This window comes from Macaca fascicularis, chromosome 14 (genome assembly GCF_037993035.2).
Source record: "Macaca fascicularis isolate 582-1 chromosome 14, T2T-MFA8v1.1".
NCBI lineage: Eukaryota > Metazoa > Chordata > Mammalia > Primates > Cercopithecidae > Macaca > Macaca fascicularis.
In genome coordinates this window covers 59,266,617-59,288,877 of record NC_088388.1, presented here as the reverse complement: position 1 = coordinate 59,288,877, position 22,261 = coordinate 59,266,617, and the positions used below count along the sequence as shown (strand labels likewise).

The 22,261-nt window shown below is 38.9% G+C and overlaps 1 protein-coding gene across 1 annotated transcript; it reads right to left on the bottom strand.

Annotated features, from left to right (window-relative positions):
• Window positions 1–1,932: 1,932 nt before the first annotated feature.
• OR2AG2 (olfactory receptor family 2 subfamily AG member 2) lies at window positions 1,933–8,276 on the bottom strand. Its single transcript, XM_045370698.2, has 2 exons — window positions 7,922–8,276; window positions 1,933–5,793 (listed from the first exon to the last, which is right to left on the bottom strand). Exon 2 carries the CDS (start codon window positions 5,349–5,351, stop codon window positions 4,302–4,304), a length of 1,050 nt encoding a protein of 349 aa, XP_045226633.2. The 5' UTR covers window positions 5,352–5,793; window positions 7,922–8,276; the 3' UTR covers window positions 1,933–4,301.
• Between the last annotated feature and the right edge of the window lie 13,985 nt (window positions 8,277–22,261).

Genomic DNA, 22,261 nt, shown 5'->3' with positions numbered 1-22,261 from the left:
GCAATCTGTCCATCTGACAAAGGGCTAATATCCAGAATCTACAAAGAACTTAAACAAATTTACAAGAAAAAAACAACTTCATCAAAAAGGGGGCAAAGGATATGAACAGACACTCCTCAAAAGAAGACATTTATACAGCCAACAGACACATCAAAAAATCTTCATCATCACTGGTCATCAGAGAAATGCAAATCAAAACCACAATGAGATACCATCTCACTCCAGTTAGAAAGGCAATCATTAAAAAGTCAGGAAACAATGGGTGCTAGAGATGATGTGGAGAAATAGGGACACTTTTACACTGTTGGTGGGACTGAAACTAGTTCAACCATTGTTGAAGACAGTGTGGTGAGTCCTTAAGGATCTAGAACTAGAAATACAATTTGACCCAGCCATCCCATTACTGGGTATATACCCAAAGGATTATAAATCATATGACTATAAAGACACATGCACATGTATGTTTATTGCGACACTATTCACAATAGCAAAGACTTGGAACCAACCCAAATGTCCATCAATGATAGACTGGATGAAGAAAATGTGGCACATATATACCATGGAATACTATGCAATAAAAAAGGATGAGTTCATGTCCTTTGCAGGGACATGGATGCAGCTGGAAACCATCATTCTCAGCAAACTATCACAAGGACAGAAAACCAAACACTCAATGTTCTCACTCATAGGTGGGAATTTAACAATGAGAACATATGGACACAGGGCAGGGAACATCACACACTGGGGCCTGTGGTGGGGTAGGGGACTGGCGGAGGGACAGCATTAGGAGAAATACCTAATGTACATGATGAGCTAATGGGTGCAGCAAACCAACATATTACATGTATACCTATGTACCAAATTTGCATGTTGTGCACATGTACTCTAGAACTTAAAGTAAAATAAAATAAAGTAAAATAAACTGATTGCTTATAATTTTTTCCCTTGGCTGAAAATTATCTTTGAATTCATGTTGTTTCTGCATACTTTGGAAGTATTGCTCTGATACCAAAGACAGAAAATGGCACTACAAGAAAACAAAATTACAGGCCAATTCATCTAATGAACATAGTTGCAAAAATTCTCAAAAAAAGTATGCCCAAACTGAACTCAACGAGTGTTGAAAGGATCATTCACCATGATCAACTGGGATTTATTTCACGGATGCAAGGATGGTTCAACATGTGCAAATCAATAAATGTGATATGCCACATGAATACAATGAAGCTTCTGCATAGCAAAGGAAATAATCATTAGAGTGAAAAGACAACCTATAGAATGCATAAAAAAATTTTGAATCATACATCTAATAAAGGGTTAATATCCAAAACATATCAGGAACTCAACTCAGCAGGAGTAACCTGAGTAAAACATGAGGAAAGAACCTAAATTGACATTTCTTAAAATTAGACATAAAAATGGCCAACGGGTATATGAAAAAGTTCTCAAGATTCATAATCTTCAGGGAAATGGAAATCAAATGAGATATCACCTTCCATCATTTAGATTATCCAAAAAACAAGATGCGGTAAGTGTTGGTTAGGATATGGAGAAAAGGGAGCTCTCGCACACTGTTGGTGGAAATGTAAATTGGTACAGACATTAGGGAAAGCAGTATGAAAGTTCCTCAAAAAGTTAAAAATAGAGCCGATATAACCAAAGAATATGAAATTAGTATGTTTAAGAGATAGCCGCACTACTGTGTTCATTGCAGTATTATTCTCAATAGCCAAGCTCTGGAATCAACCTAAGTGTCCAACAATGAATGAATGGATTAAAAAATGTGATACACACACACACACACACAAGAAAATCTTTCCTTTTTAAAAAAGAAGGAAATCTGGTAATTTGCAACAACGTGAATGAATCTGGGGAACATTATTTTAAGTGAAATAAGCCAGATATAGGAAGAAAAATATCACATGATTTCACTTATATGCAGAACCTGTAAGCTGAATTCACAGAAACAGAGAGTAAAATGGTGGTTACCGAATGTTGAGGTAGGGGGATTTGGGAGATGCTGGTCAAAGGACACAAAACTTCAGTTAGACAGGAGGAATGAGCTCAAGAGATTTATTGTAGTTCATGGCGATTACAGGTAATTAGAACATATTGTATACTTGAAAATTGCTGAGAAAGTAGACTTTAACTGTTCCTGATGCAAAAAAGATAAGTATATGAAGTAAAGCATATGTTAGTTGGCTTGATTTAGCAATTCCATAAAGTATACATATTTTAAAACATCATGTTGTACTACATTAATACATACAATTTTTGTCAATAAAAATAATAAACAAATGTTTCATTTCTAAAAGGAAACAATAAAATAATATTGATTCTTTAAAAGGCTTTTTACTATTTATCCATATAGCAGCCAAAATGTTTTAAGCACTATTTACTAAGTAGTTGTCTAAGTACCTGATACTTATTATCTTATTTAATCTACCCAACAATATCATGAGAGGAGGCCCGTAAATATCACCACTTTTGACATCAGCAGACTAAGGTACAAAGGATTTAATTTAGCATCCAAAGATGCATAGATGACCAAAGGAAGACAGGGATTCAAATGCAGGCACTCTGGTCTGCTTTCTCATCACTACTCTAAAATATCCCCTCATAGCAAAGAAGAAGATTCACCAAATTTCAAATGAAAAAAACCCAGGACCTTCATCATCACAGACATTTAAATTCAGTAAAATACATATATGTACAACAAAAAGGAAAAATTTATAAGTGATTTTTGATTCATTCCAAATTTCTTAATTTTCTCAGTTTTTATAATAAACAGATTAATTTTATAGATTAGCTTTACTTTTTATTTTTTAGGGTTTAGCTTTATAGATTAAATAATGTAATATTATTTCTGTAAAGAAAACAAGAATTACTGTGTTTTGACAAAGCACTGTTCTCAAGAATAGTAACGCCTATGTAAGCCAAGGTATTTTGGGAATTCTGCACTCAACAAATTTAAGTTCCCGAATTTTGCTATAAATCTTCCCACACCGATGAGTAGAATAAAAAAAATAAGGCATATTTAGGCTAGCTAGAAAGTAAATTATAAATTTTATATTTCCTTTTCTATGGACACGCACATATACTCACCTCAAGAATATAACCTCTTTCAATTGTTTTAATGTTCAAAAACACATTTATATATCCACAAGTCCACAATTTAAAAAATTTAGACAATATGCTCAACAAATTTCTCTCATTGTTATTGTACTCACTTTAAAACTGGTACTTTCAATTCTATTTTATTCATTATTTTAGTTTTAATTTTAGACCATGTAAAAATGCCCATTTTCAAAAAGACTGTCAAAATTTCCAAGTAGAAATATCTTTCTTTTTCCTTTTCCATTCTTTCTTTCTTTCTATTATTTATTTATTGAGATAGAGTCTCTCTCTGTCACTCAGGCTGGAGTGCAGTGGCGCCATCTTGGCTCACTGGGACCTCCGCCTCCCAGGGTCAAGCAATTCTACTGCCTCAGCGTCCCGAGTAGCTGGGATTACAGGCGCCCGCCACTATGCCCCACTTATTTTTGTATTTTTGGTAGAGACCGGGTATCAAAATGTTGGCCAGGCTGGTCTCGAACTCCTGACCTTAGGTGATCTGCCCGCCTCGGCCTCCCAAAGTGCTGGGATTACAGGTGTGAGCTACCGTGCCCGGCCCCAAGCTTTCAATGTAATTATTTATCATTACTCAAGTAACCCATATGAAGGCCCCTCAGGTCTAGAGTACAAATGCAGTCACATAACCCTTATTCATTTCCACTAACTGCTCAAACAATCATCTACTAATAAACAGGAAATCAAATATATCTTCTGAAAATTGTTCTCTCTATTAATAGTTTAAGAATCGGCTTCAAAGGGAACACTCCTCCTCTGATGCTGAGAGGCTATTGGAATTTGGTCAGTCCAAAACTACTGCTGCTTCTCACTGCTACATGACGTTCAAATGGAAAGCTAATCCCCTACCATGTCTACTTGGTAATGTGTCAGGAAGATGCCCTACCACAGAGTGAGTCTACAACACCCATTCAAGGTTTTTCCCCCCATCTGGATATTGTATAACGTGGGTTTCCAAAGTCAGGATGATGTGTGCCAAATGAGTTTAAGTCAAGGTCATTGTACACACCAGATTTGCAGTTGAATAAAAAGTAAAATTTTAAAAATGTATGTATCATCTGAGAGTATAGTATTGAAGAATGAGTGAGTTGAGAATTTTATTTGGAGCAGGAATGAGTGAGTAGAGAATTTTATTTGGAGCAGGAATGGTGAGAGGCAGCCATGATCCTTCCCTAGAGCGTGGAATGTACCAGCAGCCTGTATTTTCCCAGGACCCTCCTCAAGGCCCCCATGACCTCCTTATTCCTCAGGCTGTAGATGAGGGGATTCAGGGCTGGAGTGACAATTGTGTAGAAAATAGAGATGATGTTGTCTTGTTTGGGGCTGTGGAAGGAACTGGGCAAGACATACATGAATGTGGCAGCTCCATAGAACATCCCAACCACAGTCAGGTGGGAAGAGCAGGTGACAAGAGCTTTCTTCCTCCCCTCATTTGATGGCATACGAAGCACAGTGAATAGAATTAGTGTGTAGGAGGCCACAATGGCAGAAATGGGGAGCAAGAGGAAAGTCACACCTGTCACGTATATTATAAGCTCATACCTGGAGGTATCACCACAGGCCAACTTCAGCAAGGGTGGGATCTCGCAAAGCAGATGCCGGATTTCCCAGGACATGCAGAAAGGGAGGTGCATAGTGTACATGGTATGTCCTAGAGCTACCAGGGATGCCAGGATCCAGGATGTGGCCACCATAAGCCAGCAGACTCTTGGGCTCATGAGAGTCATGTATTTCAGAGGATGACAAATGGCCACAAACCTGTCATAGGCCATGAAGGCCAGTAGGAGGTCCTCAGCACTACCCATTGTCAGTGCCAGGAACATCTGAAGGGCACAGCCTCCAAAGGAGATGGTGTTTTCTCTGCGCAGAAAGTCCGCGAGGACCTTAGGAGTGACAACAGATGTGAACAGGAGGTCCATGAGAGAGAGCTGCCCAAGCAGGAGGTACAAGGGCACGTGGAGCCGGGCTTCCATGGTGATGGCCAGGAGTAGCAGGCCATTGCTGGTCAGGGCCAACATGTATAGTACTGTAACTGTAGCACAGAGCAGTTCAGGAAACCCACTGTCATTCAGAATCCCCACCAAGATGAAGCTGCTTCCCAAGGTGGAGTTCTGGAGCTCCATGCTGTGGTTTTTTAGTTGCCTAGAACCAAATGTATTATTAGTGGAAGCTTTTCTGATGGTGTGCACTGTAGCTTTGGATTGTTCTAGGTCAATGTGCATTGGCCAATAGGAATCCCATAATACCGTATCTTTTCCATCTGTTAGTATGCCTCTGATTTCTGAATGCTGGTATTGGATTACAATAAACCATCAGGTAAACTGGTATTAGGTAATTTGGCATGTCATTAAGATAATCATTTAGAAATCCCTTCAAATAAGGTATCCAGAAGAACGAGCCTAAGCAAACATCTTTGTAGATAGATGAAAGCATCTCTCTCTTCACAATGAACAAATACACTGGGCATTGGTTTAAGATCTAGCTATTTTTTTCTGCCTTAAATGTACTTGGAATTCCAATTCAGTTTTTAAAGTTTTATTTATAAAAAAACCTCTTTACTGTCTTCTCCCTTAAACCAGTCTCACTGTTGTTGATTACCTTCCTCAATGGGAGAATCTCTGGGCTCTTGGGCTGCTTGGTCACCGGGACTCTTCAAATGCTACCCTGTTGGAGGGAAAGAGAATTCTGGGCTGAACTTGACAGTCATGGTAGTATAGATTTTAGAAATAAATCTAGAGGAACAGTATCAAAGGTGTTTGCCTAGATAATGATAAGATTTTTTCTCAGAAACAGGCAGGAATAAAGGCAGTAAATGATATTTGTGGCGGCACGGCAGGTGTTTGTGTTTAGGGCACATGATACAAGGAGTGAGCCACAAAGGAGGAGACGTTGTAGACACGGCCCAAGGCAATAGCATTACCTGTGAGCCACAGCAACACACTCAAGGTGAGAAGAAGATTTCTCCCCACAAATCTTAGGAATACAAGGAAAATGTTGGTTCTGCTGAACCCTGAATCCTTATGGTAGCTCTGCTGCTAGGGGTTGAGGAAGAGAAGTGGAGTGTGAGGTGCATGTGGGACAGCGTTCATTTGGCTTGCTTTTTATGAATTCAGTTTTTTTCAAAGTTGGATGGAAGACTTAGGAGGCCTTTTGGAAGAGAAAAATAATTTTCGATCAAATTATTCATCTTTCCCTTCCATAATCTGCACCTACTTCTCCAAATATCCATTTATGTCACTATGCTGGTCAACTCAGAGTTAGAACCTTTAAGTGCTAATGTCATATAAAAAGCTGACATTGGAAGGCCCTTCTGTTCCAGCTCCTTTCATTCATTCAATAAATATTTACTAAAGACCTATGAAATCTCAGGCATTACACTTGGGCAACTGTGTAGATGTGAAAAATCGATCACACAAACACCTACATACATTCAATGATACATGAAAAAAACACACTAGGATAATATGTAAATGAGGTTTCAGGAAAGGATTCACTAAGGAAGTGGTATACAAACAACATGCTGAGGATAAATAGGAGCTGGCTAAATCAAAAAGGCTCAGGATATAATTAAAAAACAGTGAGGGATGGTATCGTGAAAGTCAGAACCTTAAAATATAGTACAGGAATGTCCTCTTTGCATTTTTACCCAGTGAAGTGTGGACAAGAAACAAGCCAGAAAAATACCCCTATAAAACTGTGTTTCGGCACTCATTGGAGTCTAAGATCTTTCTCCTGCCTTACAAAACCAAAATTATAATTTTGACCTAGGAACCACTGACCTACTGACTGGAAAACCTTATTTGTCTGTTGAAAATGAAAAGAGAAGTCCAAAGACAATTCTAAGCACTATTTCTGCTAAATATTAGATTTGAAATGCCTTTATTTTTCTTGAATAAAAAGATGAATGGACAGGAAAATAAAAGGAGGAAAATAATTAGTGGGGTGTATTCCTCTAGCTTCCTATAACAAATGTTTGCACAGGATTTCAAAGAGAAGAAAAATCAGGGCTTGGGTGAAGTGGGGTGACTAGGACCCAGGATCCTACATACCTACCTCCTCCCTCTGATACAGGACTATTGTTTTCCCTCCTTTCCATTCACTGGGTTCTCCCCTCTGGGGTCACCTAAAGGGAAAGGCCAGAGAACACACACTGGGCTTACAGAGGAAGAGCTTCTTTCTGGAAAACTGCTGGTGGTTGTGGGTATTTAAAACCAAGAGAAGTCAGCAGAGCTGATATTAAGAGAGACATTGTTGTATTTCATGGAAAATGGTCAGTCAATTCACAAGGTAGAGCTAAATTTTTGGAAGTATATTGATATAAGTTTTTTTTTTTTGCACCTCTGCTCAGTATATTTATTTTTTGTATTTACTTCTATTGGCTTTTTATGTGGCACTGGACTTAATGCCAAGCAGTCCCACAGGGGAAAGGCGCTTCAGCATATTTTAGATCGTCTTCCTTTGAGGTACTATTCATTTGGGGACTCACATCAAACTATTGGAGGCCAGGAAAATCTAGATGTAACAAAAGGTAAGTACTGAGACTTTTACCAGGAGGCCATTATCAGGACTTCTAGGAACTCACGGCTGGTCGGTGGCAAAGAATTATTTTGGGTGTCCCCATATGTGCAAGATGGGTACATGTACAAAGTGGATAAGGTATAGACGGGAGTGAGTGTAACATAAAGCCCGAGGAACTAGAGAATCTGGGAATGAGAGCAGTGGAAGGTCTTGACCGTGTTTCTCAGGACTTCAGACTTCCCATATTGCCTTGAAACAGAGACACAGCCCTTACCTCATATGGGAACGGGCATAGCTTCCAGATAAAGAAGTTCAAGAAGGCCAAGAAAGGAGAGTTGGTTCTTCTGTCAGGGATGAACATAGGTGTGTGTATGGCTGCCTCTGGGATCAGAGGTCAAAGGCTCCTCCAGTCACTGGCACTGCAAGTCCTCTCTGGAAGTAGAGATAGATGCAGACAGGCAGCTGAGAACCTAGAGTAGGATCCTGCAGAAGTGAGGGGCTGAATCTCCTCCAAAGTTCTCTCATCCACTATCCGTGTGAGAAAGTCCTCACTGCTTTGGAATGACTCTGGCTGAGCTCTTGAGTCCAGGTCCTCAGATTTCACACATTCCCCTCATGCTGTGTTTCATGATAAAAGAGGAGCACAGCAGGAATGTGGGAAAAGAGGTACAAGAAGAACTGCTTAAAAGAGATCCGCCAATGCCCAGCCTTCCTGTCTCTGTGCCAACAGTGAGCCCTGTCCTGGGGGAGGGTTCATAGTCTCACCCTCTCAGCTGACATGACCTCCCCTGAAAATATTGCTCCAGCAAATGGGATTTTAATGAATCCCCTTGGGCATGTCTCCTGGCCTGCCATTTCTTCAAACTTTACCACCAAATGAGCTCTGAACCTTGAGGCCTTGTTCTGCCCCCTACGGACTCGCTGTATCTCACGCCTCATTGGAGTCTAAGATGTTTCTCCTGCCTCAGAAAACCAAAACTATAATTTTACCCTAGAAATCACTGACTGGAAACCCAGTCAGAGGTTGTTTCTGACCAAATAGACAGTGTCAGTAACTGATCTGAGAAGCAACACCTCCCTGTCCAGCCCTCTGTCCAAGTATAAAGTATGTTTCATGGGTTCTATAGACCCTGCCACTTACATGTCCCTCTTTGTGCCACTAGCCTCGGCTATTACCAGCTAAAGGGAGTTAACTATGCTTTTGTTAGTATCAAGTCTTCCTTCAATGAGCTTTAATGAGGATCCAACACTAATTTATTTTTCAGTTCTTTGTTTTTCCTTTCTATTCCCTCTTGTGTGTGCACATTTGTGCACGGGCCTACATACTCTGTGATCAGTCAGCTGAGCTGCTCAGAGTTTTGGGCTGATGACACAGCACCTGCTTCCACTCACCGCTGCTTTTAGTTCAGGCTTTCCCATCTTTCACCCAATTCTTTGCTTAATCTTCCTCTTTCTTTAGTATCTCTTTAATCACTCATTTCACCAGGAAATGCTGAAAATTGCTGTTGGAGTTAACACCTCTTTTATCTTTGAACTTAAAAAAATTGAAAATAAGTTTCCACTTTCTGTTTATATAAAAAATATAATCAAAATTATTTCAGAAGTGCAACAGAACTAATATAAACATCTTTTTATTTTTTAGTTATAAAAGAAATGCACTGAAAAGAAGGTTTTAAACATGTAAAATATAAGAGCAGCATTATTCACAATTTAATAAAAACTGGAAGCAACCTTTATGCCCATCAACAGTGGAATAGATAAATGTACACCAAAGGGTTACTATGTAGCAATCAAAACAAAGGAACCAGGGCATACGGCAAAAGAAGCAACTGAGGAAATTAACATTAAGGGAAAAAAGAGAGACCTTAGGATTATATATCATGGTACTTCTTTTACCGAGTTAGTAACTTAAGTGAAAATAAACTTTCTAAAAATATGTGCACATTCAATAAAACCACATACAAATGAAGAAGAAGAATGATGGATACAAAATTTGGGTTAATAGTTATAGTGAAGGGAGGCAGAGAGCTGGACTGTTGATGACTGTTGTCGAGTCCAAATCTTCTACTACTTGCCACAAGACAGCCAATAAGTGGAGAGACAAGGTGTTGGGGCAAGGAAGACAACCTTATTTCAGAAAGCTAGCAAACTGAGAAGATGGTGGACTAACATCCTAAAGAACTATCTAATGTTGATTAATTTTAAGCTCCTTTTATGTTATAGGGAGGGGGAACAGGGATGGGGCTAAGGCCTGGAGGTGACTGGTGACCACAGATGTCTGGGCATCAGCAAGGGTCTGAGAAGGTGGCAAAACTTCTTTGTTTATGGTCAACTACTTGTCAAGTCCACCTTGTTTCTATAAATCTTTAATCATTGCTATTTACATGCATACTTCCTTATCTCCTTGAGGGTCTGTTTCAAAAGTGAGAGAGTCATTAGTTCTAAAGTATAATCCAAACTCTTTTTGTGATAGCTTGGTCCACATGTAGGAATGAGCAGAGGCAGTCAGCTTGTGAGGTCAGAAGTATGATGGAGTCAGTGACATTAGATTTCTCTCACAGTTACATGACCTTATGGGAAGGTGAGGATATTATCAAGGTCCTAGCTTGCATTCTGGGAGCTGAGTTTATGGTAATAATCAATTAGTCCCTACATACCTGACATTCAACCTTTCTTTCTATTTCATGGGTAAAAGTAAAGATCACAGATGATTAAGTTTCTCAGATGAAAACTTTCTTACCCCTTTTCATTGTCTTATATAGTAACTGTTTTTACTCCTTGGCCTTTTGTTTCAGAGGAGTAAGTTCTCCTTCTCCACGTTAGAGTTGGCTTCTCCAATTATTACTGAGATTCCTCCTTTCTCATCTTCATTCCCTACTCTCTCTTCCTCTACTCTTTCATTTCTATCTTCTTCTTTTATCCCAAGACCTCCCTCAATCCTTCGGTTTGGCCTCCAAAGATGATCAAGACTTCTCAGTTCAAAAAAATAATCTCTTGATTTTCCGTTTCTTTCACGTTATTTCTCTAAATTGTTCTCATTTTTTAATAGGTTTTAAAAAAAATTTTAGTTGAAAAGTAAAAATTGTATGTATTTGTGTACCACATGATGTTTTGAAATAGGTATACATTGTAGAATGGATAAATTGAGCTAATTAACATTGACATTGCCTCACATATTTATCTTTTTTGTGGGGTGAGAACACTAAAATATACTGTCAGCAATTTCCAAGAATATAATACATGGCTACTAACTGTAGTTACTATGTTGTACAATAGATCACTTAAACTTACTCTTCCTGTATATCTGAAACTTTGTATCCTGTGCCCAACATCTTCCCAATGTCCTGCACCTCTACTGTCCCCTAGTAACCACCATTGTACTATCTGCTGTTGTGAGTTCAACTCTCTTAGATTCCACATATGAAAAGAACATGTAGTATCTTTCTTTCTGAGTTTGGCTTACTTCACTTGACATAATATCCATGAAGTTCATCTATGTTGTCACAAATTAAAGCATTTCATTTTTTTTTTCAGATTTCTATGTGAAAAGGTTTGTTTTATAAATTATGGATTCAATTTCTACAGCTGTTCAAATTTATCTTTGATTTTATGTTCAAATGTTTTCTTTTTTATTATACTTTAAGTTCTAGGGTACATGTGCACAATGTGCAGGTTTGTTACATATGTATACATGTGCCATATTGGTGTGCTGTACCCATTAACTCATCATTTACATTAGGTATATCTCCTAATGCTATCCCTCTCCCCTACCCCCTCCCCACAATAGGACCCAGTGTGTGATGCTTCCCTTCCTGTGTCCAAGTGATCTCATTGTTCAATTCCCACCTATGAGTGAGAACATGCGGTATTTGGTTTTCTATTCTTGCGATAGTTTGCTGAGAATGATGGTTTTCAGCTGTATCCGTGTCCCTATAAAGGACACGAACTCATCCTTTTTTATGGCTGCATAGTATTCCATGGTGTGTATGTGCCACATTTTCTTAATCCAGTCTGCCACTGATGGACATTTGGATTGATTCCAAGTCTTTACTATTGTGAATAGTGCCGAAATAAACATATGTGTGCATGTGTCTTTAGAGCAGCACGACTTATAATCCTTTTGGTATGTATTCAGTAATAGAATGGCTGGGTCGAATGCTATTTCTAGTTCTAGATGCCTCAGGAATCGCCACACTGTTTTCCACAATGGTTGAACTAGTTTACAGTCCCACCAACAGTGTAAAAGTGTTCCTATTTCTCCACATCCTCTCCAGCACCTGTTGTTTCCTGATTTGTTAATGATTACCATTCTAACTGGCATGAGATGGTATCTCATTGTGGTTTTGATTTGCATTTCTCTGATAGTGAGAGATGATGAGCATTTTTTCATGTGTCTGTTGGCTGTATGAATGTCTTCTTTTGAGAAGTGTCTGTTCATATCCTTTGCCCACCTTTTGATGGGGTTGTTTGTATTTTTCTTGTAAATTTGATTGAGTTCTTTATAGGTTCTGGATATTAACCCCCCTTTATCAGATGAGTAGATTGCAAAAATTTGCTCCCATTCTGTAGGTTGCCTGTCCACTCTGATGGTAGTTTCTTTTGCTGTACAGAAGCTCTTTAGTTTAATTAGATCCCATTTGTCAATTTTGGCTTTTGTTGCTGTTGCTTTTGGTGTTTTAGACATGAAGTCCTTGCCCACGCCTATGTCCTGAATGGTATTACCTAGGTTTTGTTCTAGGGTATTTATGGTTTTAGGTCTAACATTTAAGTCTCTAATCCATCTTGAATTAATTTTCGTATAAAGAGTAAGGAAAGGATCCAGTTTCAGCTTTCTACTTATGGCTAGCCGATTTTTCCAGCACTATTTATTAAATAGGGAATCCTTTCCCCGTTTCTTGTTTTTGTCAGGTTTGTCAAAGATCAGATGGCTGTAGATGTGTGGTATTATTTCTGAGGGCTCTCTTCTGTTCCATTGGTCTATATCTCTATTTTTGTACCAGTACCATGCTGTTTTGTTTTCTGTACCCTTGTAGTATAGTTTGAAGTCAGGTAGCGTGATGCCTCCAGCTTTGTTCTTTTGGCTTAGGATTGTCTTGGCAATGCAGGGTCTTTTTTGGTTCCATATGAACTTTAAAGCAGTTTTTTCCAATTCTGTGAAGAAAGTCATTGGTAGTTTAATGGGGATGGCTTTGAATCTATAAATTACCTTGGGCAGTATGGCCATTTTCATGATATTGATTCTTCCTATCCATGAGCATGGTATGTTCTTCCAATTTTTTTGTGTCCTCTTTTATTTCACCGAGTAGTGGCTTGTAGTTCTCTTTGAAGAGTTCCTTTACATCCCTTGTAATTTGGATTCCTAGGTATTTTATTCTCTTTGAAGCTATTGTGAATGGGAGTTCATTCATGATTTGGCTCTCTGTTTGCCTATTACTGTGATTAGATTGCTTGTGATTTTTGCACATTGATTTTGCATCCTGAGACTTGGCTGAAGTTGCTTATGAGCTTAAGGAGTTTTTTGGTTGAGATGATGAGGTTTTCTAAATATACAATCATGCCATCTGCAAACAGGGACAATTTGACTTCTTCTTTTCCTAACCGAATACCCTTGATTTCTTTCTCTTGCCTGATTACCCTAGCCAGAACTTCCAACACTATGTTGAATAGGAGTGGTGAGAGAGGGCATCCCTGTCTTGTGCCAGTTTTCAAAGGGAATTTGTCCAGTTTTTGCCCATTCAGTATGATATTGGCTGTGGGTTTGTCATAAATAGCTCTGATTATTTTGAGATACATTCCATCAATACAGAATTTATTGAGAGTTTTTATCATGAAGGTCTTTTGAATTTTGTCAAAGGCCTTTTCTGCATCTATTGAGATAATCATGTGGTTTTTGTCTTTAGTTCTGTTTATATGCTGGATTACATTTATTGATTTGCATATGTTGAACCAGCCTTGCATCCCAGGGATGAAGCCCACTTAATCATGGTGGATAAGCTTTTTGATGTGCTGCTGGATCCGGTTTGCCAGTATTTTATTGAGGATTTTTTCATCGATGTTCATCAGGGATATTGGTCAAAAATTCTCTTTTTTTGTTGTATCTCTGTCAGGCTTTGGTATCAGGATGCTGTTGGCCTTGTAAAATGAGTTAGGGAGAATTCCCTCTTTTTCTTTTGATTGGAATAGTTTCAGAAGGAATGGTACCAACTCCTCCTTGAAACTTTGGTAGAATTCGGTTTTGAATCTGTCTGGTCCTGTACTTTTTTTGTTTGGTAGGCTATTCATTATTGCCTCAATTTCAGAGCTTCCTATTGGTCTATTCAGGAATTCAACTTCATCCTGGTTTAGTCTTTGGAGAGTGTAAATGTCCAGGAAATTATCCTTTTCTTCTAGGTTTTCTAGTTTATTTGCGTAGAGGTGTTTATAGTATTCTCTGATGGTAGTTTGTATTTCTGTGGGGTCGGTGGTGATATCCTCTTTATCATTTTTTACTGCATCTATTTGATTCTTCTCTCTTTTCTTCTTTATTAGTCTTGCGAGTGGTCCATCAATTTTGTTGATCTTTTCCGAAACCAGCTCCTGGATTCATTGATTTTTTGGAGGATTTTTTGTGTCTCTATCTTCTTCAGTTCTGCTCTGATCTTAGTTATTTCTTGCCTTCTGCTAACTTTTGAATGTGTTTGCTCTTGCTTCTCTAGGTCTTTTAATTGTGATGTTAGAGTGTCAATTTTAGATCTTTCCTGCTTTCTCTTGTGGGCATTTAGTGCTATAAATTTCCCTCTACACACTGCTTTAAATGTGTCTCAGAGATTCTAGTGTGTTGTATCTTTGTTCTCATTGGTTTCAAAGAACATCTTTATTTCTGCCTTCATTTCTTTATGTACCCCGTAGTCATTCAGGAGCAGGTTTTTCAGTTTCCATGTAGTTGAGCGGTTTTGATTGAGTTTCTTAGTCTTGAGTTCTAGTTTGATTGCACTGTGGTCTGAGAGACAATTTGTTATAGTTTCTGTTCTTTTGCATTTGCTGAGGAGTACTTTACTTCCAACTATGTGGTCAATTTTGGAATAAGTGCGATGTGGTGCTGAGAAGAATGTATATTCTGTTGATTTGGGGAGGAGAGTTCTGTAATTGTCTATTAGGTCCGCTTGGTGCAGAGTTCAGTTCAGTTCCTGGATATCCTTGTTAACTTTCTGTCTCGTTGATCTCTCTGATGTTGACAGTGTGGTGTTAATGTGTCCCGGTATTATTGTATGGGAGTCTAAGTCTCTTTGTAAGTCTGTAAGGATTGTTTTATGAATCTGGGTGCTCCTGTATTAGGCGCATATATATTTAGGATAGTTAGCTCTTGCTGATGAATTGATCCCTTTACCATTATGTAATGGCCTTCTTTGTCTCTTTTGATCTTTGATGGTTTAAAGTCTGTTTTATCAGAGACTAGTATTGCAACCCCTGGTTTTTTTTGTTTTCCATTTGCTTGGTAGATCTTCCTCCATCCCTTTATTTTGAGCCTATGTGTATCTCTGCGTGTGAGATGGGTCTCCTGAATACAGCAAACTGATGGGTCTTGACTCTTTATCCAATTTGCCAGTCTGTGTCTTTTAATTGGACCGTTTAGTCCATTTACATTTAAGGTTAATATTGTTATATGTGAACTTGATCCTGTCATTATGATATTAGCTGGTCATTTTGCTCACTAGTTGATGCAGTTTCTTCCTAGCATTGATGGCTTTACCTTTTGACATATTTTTGCAATGGCTGGTACCTGTTGTTCCTTTCCATGTTTAGTGCTTCCTTCAGGATGTCTTGTAGGGCAGGCCTGGTGGTGACAAAATCTCTAAGCATTTGCTTGTCTGTAAAGGATTTTATTTCTCCTTCACTTATGAAACTTAGTTTGGCTGGATATGATATTCTGGGTTGAAAATTCTTTTCTTTATGAATGTTGAATATTGACCCCCACTCTCTTCTGGCTTGGAGAGTTTCTGCCGGGAGATCTGCTGTTAGTCTGATGGGCTTCCCTTTGTGTGTAACCCGACCTTTCTCTCTGGCTGCCCTTAACATTTTTTCCTTCATTCCAACTTTGGTGAATCTGACAATTATGTGTCTTGGAGTTGCTCTTCTCGAGTAGTATCGTGGTGGTGTTCTCTGTATTTCCTGGATTTGAATGTTGGCCTGCCTTACTCTGTTGGGGAAATTCTCCTTGGTGATATCCTGAAGAGTGTTTTCCAACTTGGTTCCATTTTCCCCGTCACTTTCAGGCACACCAATCAGACATAAATTTGGTCTTTTCACATTATCCCATACTTCTTGGAGGCTTTGTTCATTTCTTTTTCCTCTTTTTTCTCCACACTTCTCTTCTTGCTTCATTTCATTCATTTGATCTTCAATCTCTGATACTCTTTCTTCCAGTTGATCGAGTTGGTTACTGAAGCTTGTGCATTTGTCATGCCGTTCTCGTGTTATGGTTTTCATCTCTATCAGTTCTTTTAAAGTCTTCTCTGCATTGATTATTCTAGTTATCCATGCATCCAGTCTTTTTTCAAGTTTTTGTTTCTTTGCACTGGTTACGTAGTAACCTTTATCTCTAAGAAGTTTGATCGACTGAAGCCTTTTTCTCTCAACTCATCAAAGTCATTCTCTGTCCAGCTTTGTTTCGTTGCTGGTGATGAGCTGTGTTCATTTGGAGGGGGATATGTGCTCTGATTTTTTAAATTTCAAGCTTTTCTGCACTGCTTTTTCCCCATCTTTGTGGTTTTATCTGCCTTTGATCTTCGATGATGGTGATGTACTGATGGGGTTTTGGTGTGGGTGTCCTCTCTGCTTGTTAGTTTTCCTTCTAACAGTTTGGACCCTCAGTTGTAGGTCTGTTGGAGATTGCTCAAGGTCCACTCCAGACCCTGTTTGCTTGGGTATCAGCAGCGGAGGCTGCAGAAGATAAAATATTGCTGAACAGGAAGTGTTGCTGTCTGACTGTTGCTATGGAAACTTCATCTCAGGGGTGTACCCCACTGTGTGAGGTATGAGGTGTAAGTCTGCACCTAGTGGGGGATATCCCCCAGTTAGGCTACTCAGGGTCAGGGACCCACTTGATCAGGCAGTTTGTCCGTTCTCAGATCTCAACCTCCATGCTAGGAGATCCACTGCTCTCTTCAAATCTGTCAGACAGGGGCATTTACCTCTGCTGAGGTTTCTGCTGCTTTTTGTTTAGCTATGCCCTGTCCCCAGAGGAGGAGTCTACTGAGGTAGGCCGGCCTCCTTGAGCTGAGGTAGGTTCCACCCAGTTTGAGCTTCCCCTTTGTTTACCTACTTAACCCTCAGCAATGGCGGGCGTCCCTCCCCCAGCCTCGCTGCCGCCTTGCAATTAGATCTTCAACTGCTGTGCTAGCAATGAGGGAGGCTCCATGCGCATGGGACCCTCTGGGCCAGGTGTGGGATATAATCCCCTGGAGTGCTGTTTGCTAAGATCCTTGGTAAAGTGCAGTATTAGAGTTGGAGTTACCCGATTTTCTAGGTGTTGTGTGTCTCAGTTTCCCTTGGCTAGGAAAAGGGATTCCCTTCCCCCTTGCACTTCCCAGGTGAGGCCATGCCTTGCCCTGCTTCAGCTTTTGCTGGTCGGGCTGCAGTAGCTGACCAGCACCAATTGTCCGGCACTCCCCAGTGAGATGAACCTGGTACCTCAGTTGAAAATGCAGAAATCACTCGTCTTCTGTGTCACTCACACTGGGAGCTGGAGGCTGGAGCTGTTCCTATTCAGCCATCTTGGGTATGCCCCAGCATTTCGTTTTTTTAAAGCTGAATGGCATGCCATTGTGTGCATGTGTATGTATATGTACACACACACACACACACACACACTCCACATTTTCTTTATGCACTCATCAGCTGATGGACACTTAGGTTGATTTCAAAACTTGCCTATTGAGAATAGAAATGCTACAAACACGAGAGTGCAGATATCTCTTCCACATCCTGATTTCATATCCTTTGGGTATATTCCCAGTAGTGGGATTGCTGGTTCATATGGTAGTTCTATTCTTATTTTTTTGAGAAACCTCCATACTGCTTTCCCTAATGTCTATACCAATTTACATTCTTACCCACATCATTCAAGTGTGCTCTTTTCTCCATGTTTTTGCCAACACTTTTTATCTTTTGTCCTTTTGATGATTGCCATTCTAACAGATGGGAAATGATGTCTCATTTTGGCTTTGATTTGCATTTTCCTGATGATTAGTAATGTTGAATATTTTTCATATATCTGTTGGCCATTTTTACATCCTCTGTTGACAAATGTCTGTGAGTTTCTTTGCTCATTCTTTAAGCAGACTATTTTCTTATTATTGAGTTGAGTCCCTTATATATTTTGGTTTAAATCTCTTATCAAATGTATGGTTTGCAAATATATTCTCTCATTCCTTTCATATTTCAATCACTTTCATAATTGTCTCCTTTGCTGTGCAGAAGCATTTTAGCTTGATGTAGTCCCATTTGCCTATTTTTGCCTTTGTTTTTGGGGTCATATTCAAAGCATCTTTGCCCAGACCAATGTCATGGATCTTTTCCCTATATTTCATTCTAGTAGTTTTGCAGTTTCAGGTCTTACATTAAAGTCTTTAACCCATTTGAAGTTGATTTGTTTATATGGTATAAGATAGGGTCTAATTTCATTCTTCTGCATGTGGATATCTAGGTTTTCTAACACTCCTTATGGAAAAAACTGCTCTTTCCTCATTATAATTTCCTGGCACTTTTGTCAAAAATCAATTGACCAAAGTTGTATGGATTGATTTATAGGTCTTTATTCCATTTCATTCTATTGGTGTGTGTGTGTGTGTGTATGTTTTTATGTTATCATGCTGTTTTGATTATAATAGTTTTTTTTTTTAAATTATACTTTAAGTTCTAGGGTACATGTGCAAAACGTGCAAGTTGTTACATAGGTATAAATGTGCCATGTTGGTTTGCTGTACCCATCAACTCATCATTTACACAAGGTATTACTCCTAATGTTATCCATCTCCCAGCCCCCCATTCCATGACAGGCCCCAGTGTGTGATGTTCCTCTCCCTGTGTCTAAGTGTTCTCATTGTTCAATTCCCACCTATGAGTGAGAATATGCAGTGTTTGGTTTTCTGTCCTTATGATAGTTTGCTGAGAATGATGATTTCCAGCTTCATCCATGTACCTGCAAAGGACATGAACTCATCCTTTTTTATGGCTACATAGTATTCCATGGTGTATATGTGCCACATTTTCTTCATCCAGTCTATCACTGATGGACATTTGGGTTGGTTCCAAGTCTTTGCTATTGTGAATAGTGCCACAATAAACATACATGTGCATGTGTCTTTATAGTAGCATGATTTATAATCCTTTGGGTATATACCCAGTAATGGGATCGCTGGGTCAAATAGTATTTCTATTTCTAGATCCTTAACGACTCACCACACTGTCTTCCACAATGGTTGAACTAATTTACACTCACACCAACATTTATTTCTCCACATTCTCTCTAGCACCTTTGGATTCCTGACCTTTTAATATTCCTCATTCTAACTGACATGAGATGGTATCACATTGTGGTTTTGATTTGTATTTCTCTAATGACCAGTGATGATGAGCATTTTTTGATGTGTCTGTTGGCGCATATATGTCTTCTTTGGAGACATATCTGTTCATATCATTTGCCCCCTTTTTGATGGGATTGTTTGTTTTTTTCTTGTAAGTTTGTTTAAGTTCTTTGTAGATTCTGGATATTAATCCTTTGTCAGATGGATAGATTGCAAAATTTTCCTCCCGTTCTGTAGGTTGCCTGTTCATTCTGATGGTAGTTTCTTTTGCTGTACAGAAGCTCTTTAGTTTAATTAGATCCCATTAGTCAATATTGGCTTTTGTTTTCATTGCTTTTGGTGTTTTAGTCATGAAGTCTTTGCCCATGCCTGTGTCATGAATGGTATTGCCTAGGTTTTGTTCTATGATTTTTATGGTTTTAGGTCTCACATTTAAGTCTTTAATCCATCTTGAATTAATTTTTGTATAAGGTGTAAAGAAGGGACGCAATTTCAGCTTTCTACATATGGCTAGCCAGTTTTCCCCGCACCATTTATTAAACAGGGAATCCTTTCTCCATTTCTTGTTTTTGTCAGGTTTGTCAAAGATCAGATGTTTGCAGGGGTTGTGTTATTTCTGAGGCCTCTGTTCTGTTCCATTTGTCTATATTTCTGTTTTTGTACCAGTACCATGCTCTTTTGGTTACTGAAGCCTGGTAGTATTGTTTAAAGTAAGGTAGTGTGATGCCTCCATCTTTGTTCTTTTTGCTTAGGATCGTCTTGGCTATGTGGTCTGTTTTTGGTTCCATATGAACTTTAGAGTAGTTTTTTCCAATTCTGTAAAGAAAGTCATTGATAGCTTGATGAGGATGCCACTGAATCTATAAATTACCTTGGGCAGTATGGCCATTTTAATGATTTTGATTCTTCCTATCCGTGAGCATGGTATATTCTTCCATTTGCTTGTGTCCTTTTTTATTTCACAGAGCAGTGGTTTGTAGTTCTCCTTGAAGAGGTCCTTTACATCCCTTGTAAGTTGGATTCCTAGGTATTTTATTCTCTTTGAAGCTATTGTGAATGGGAGTTCATTCATGATTTGGCTCTCTGTTTGTCTGTTACTGGTGTATAAGAATGCTTGTGATTTTTGCACATTGATTTTGTATCCTGAGACTTTGCCGAAGTTGCTTATCAGCTTAAGGAGATTTTGGGTTGAGATGATGGGGTTTTCTAAATAGACAATCATGTCATCTGCAAAGAGGGACAATTTGACTTCTTCTTTTCCTAATTGAATATCCTTTATTTCTTTCTCTTGCCTGATTTGCCCTAGCCAGAACTTCCAACACTGTGTTGAATAGGAGTGGTGAGAGAGGGCATCCCTGTCTTGTGCCAGTTTTCAAAGGGGATGCTTCCAGTTTTTGCCCATTTAGTATGATATTGGCTGTGGGTTTGCCATAAATAGCTCTGATTATTTTGAGATACATTCCATCAATACCGAATTTATTGAGAGTTTTTATCATGAAGGTCTTTTGAATTTTGTCAAAGGCCTTTTCTGCATCTATTGAGATAATCATGTGGTTTTTGTCTTTGGTTCTGTTTATATGCTGGATTACATTTATTGATTTGCGTATGTTGAACCAGCCTTGCATCCCAGGGATGAAGCCCACTTGATCATGGTGGATAAGCTTTTTGATGTGCTGCTGGATTCGTTTTGCCAGTATTTTATTGAGGATTTTTGCATCGATGTTCATCAGGGATGTTTGTCTATAATTCTCTTTTTTTGTTGTGTCTCTGTCAGGCTTTGGTATCAGGATAATGCTGGCCTCATAAAATGGGTTAAGGACGACTCCCTCTTTTTCTATTGATTGGAATAGTAGGAGCTTGGTACCAGCTCCTCTTTGCATCTCTGGTAGAATTTGGCTGTGAATCTGTCTGGTCCTGGACTTTTTTTGTTTGGTAGGCTATTCATTATTGCCTCAATTTCAGAGCCTGTTTTTGGTCTATTCAGTGATTCAACTTCTTCCTGATTTAGTCCTGGGAGGGTGTATGTGTCCACAAATTTATCCATTTCCTCTAGATTTCCTAGTTTATTTGTGTAGAGGTGTTTATAGTATTCTCTGATGGTAGTTTGTATTTCTGTGGGATCGGTGGTGATATCCCCTTTATCATTTTTTATTGCATCTATTTGATTCTTCTGTTTTTTCTTCTTTATTAGTCTTGCTAGCAGTCTATCAATTTTGCTGATCTTTTCGAAAAACCAGCTCCTGGATTCATTGATTTTTTTGGAGAGTTTTTGTGTCTCTATCTCCTTCAGTTCTTCTCTGATCTTAGTTATTTCTTGCCTTCTGCTAGCTTTTGAATTTGTTTGCTCTTCCTTCCTTAGTTCTTTTAGTTGTGATGTTAGGGTTTCAATTTTAGCTCTTTCCTGCTTTCTCATGTGGGCATTTAGTGCTACAAATTTCCCTCTACACACTGCTTTAAATGTGTCCCAGAGATTCTGGTACATTGTGTCTTTGTTCTCATTGGTTTCAAAGAACATCTTTATTTCTGCCTTCATTTCGTTATGTACCCAGTAGTCATTCAGGAGCAGGTTGTTCAGTTTCCTTGTGGTTGAGCTGTTTAGAGTGTGTTGTTTCTTAATCCTGAGTTTTAATTTGATTGCACTGTGGCCTGAGAGACAGTTTTTTGTGATTTCTGTTCTTTTACATTTGCTGAGGAGTGCTTTACTTCCAATTATGTGGTGAATTTTAGAATAAGTGTGATGTGGTTCTGAGTAAAATGTGTATTCTGTTGGTTTGGGGTGGAGAGTTCTGTAGATGTGTATTAGGTCCACTTGGTGCAGAGCTGAGTTCAAGTCCTGGATATCCTTGTTAACTTTCTGTCTTGTTGATCTGTCTAATATTGACAGTAGGGTGTTAAGGTCTCCTGTTATTATTTTCTGGGAATATAAGTCTCTTTGTAGGTCTCTAAGGAGTTGCTTTATGAATCTGGGTGCTCCTGTATTGGGTGCATATATATTTTGGATAGTTATCTCTTCTTGTTGAATTGATCCCTTCACCATGACATAATGGCCT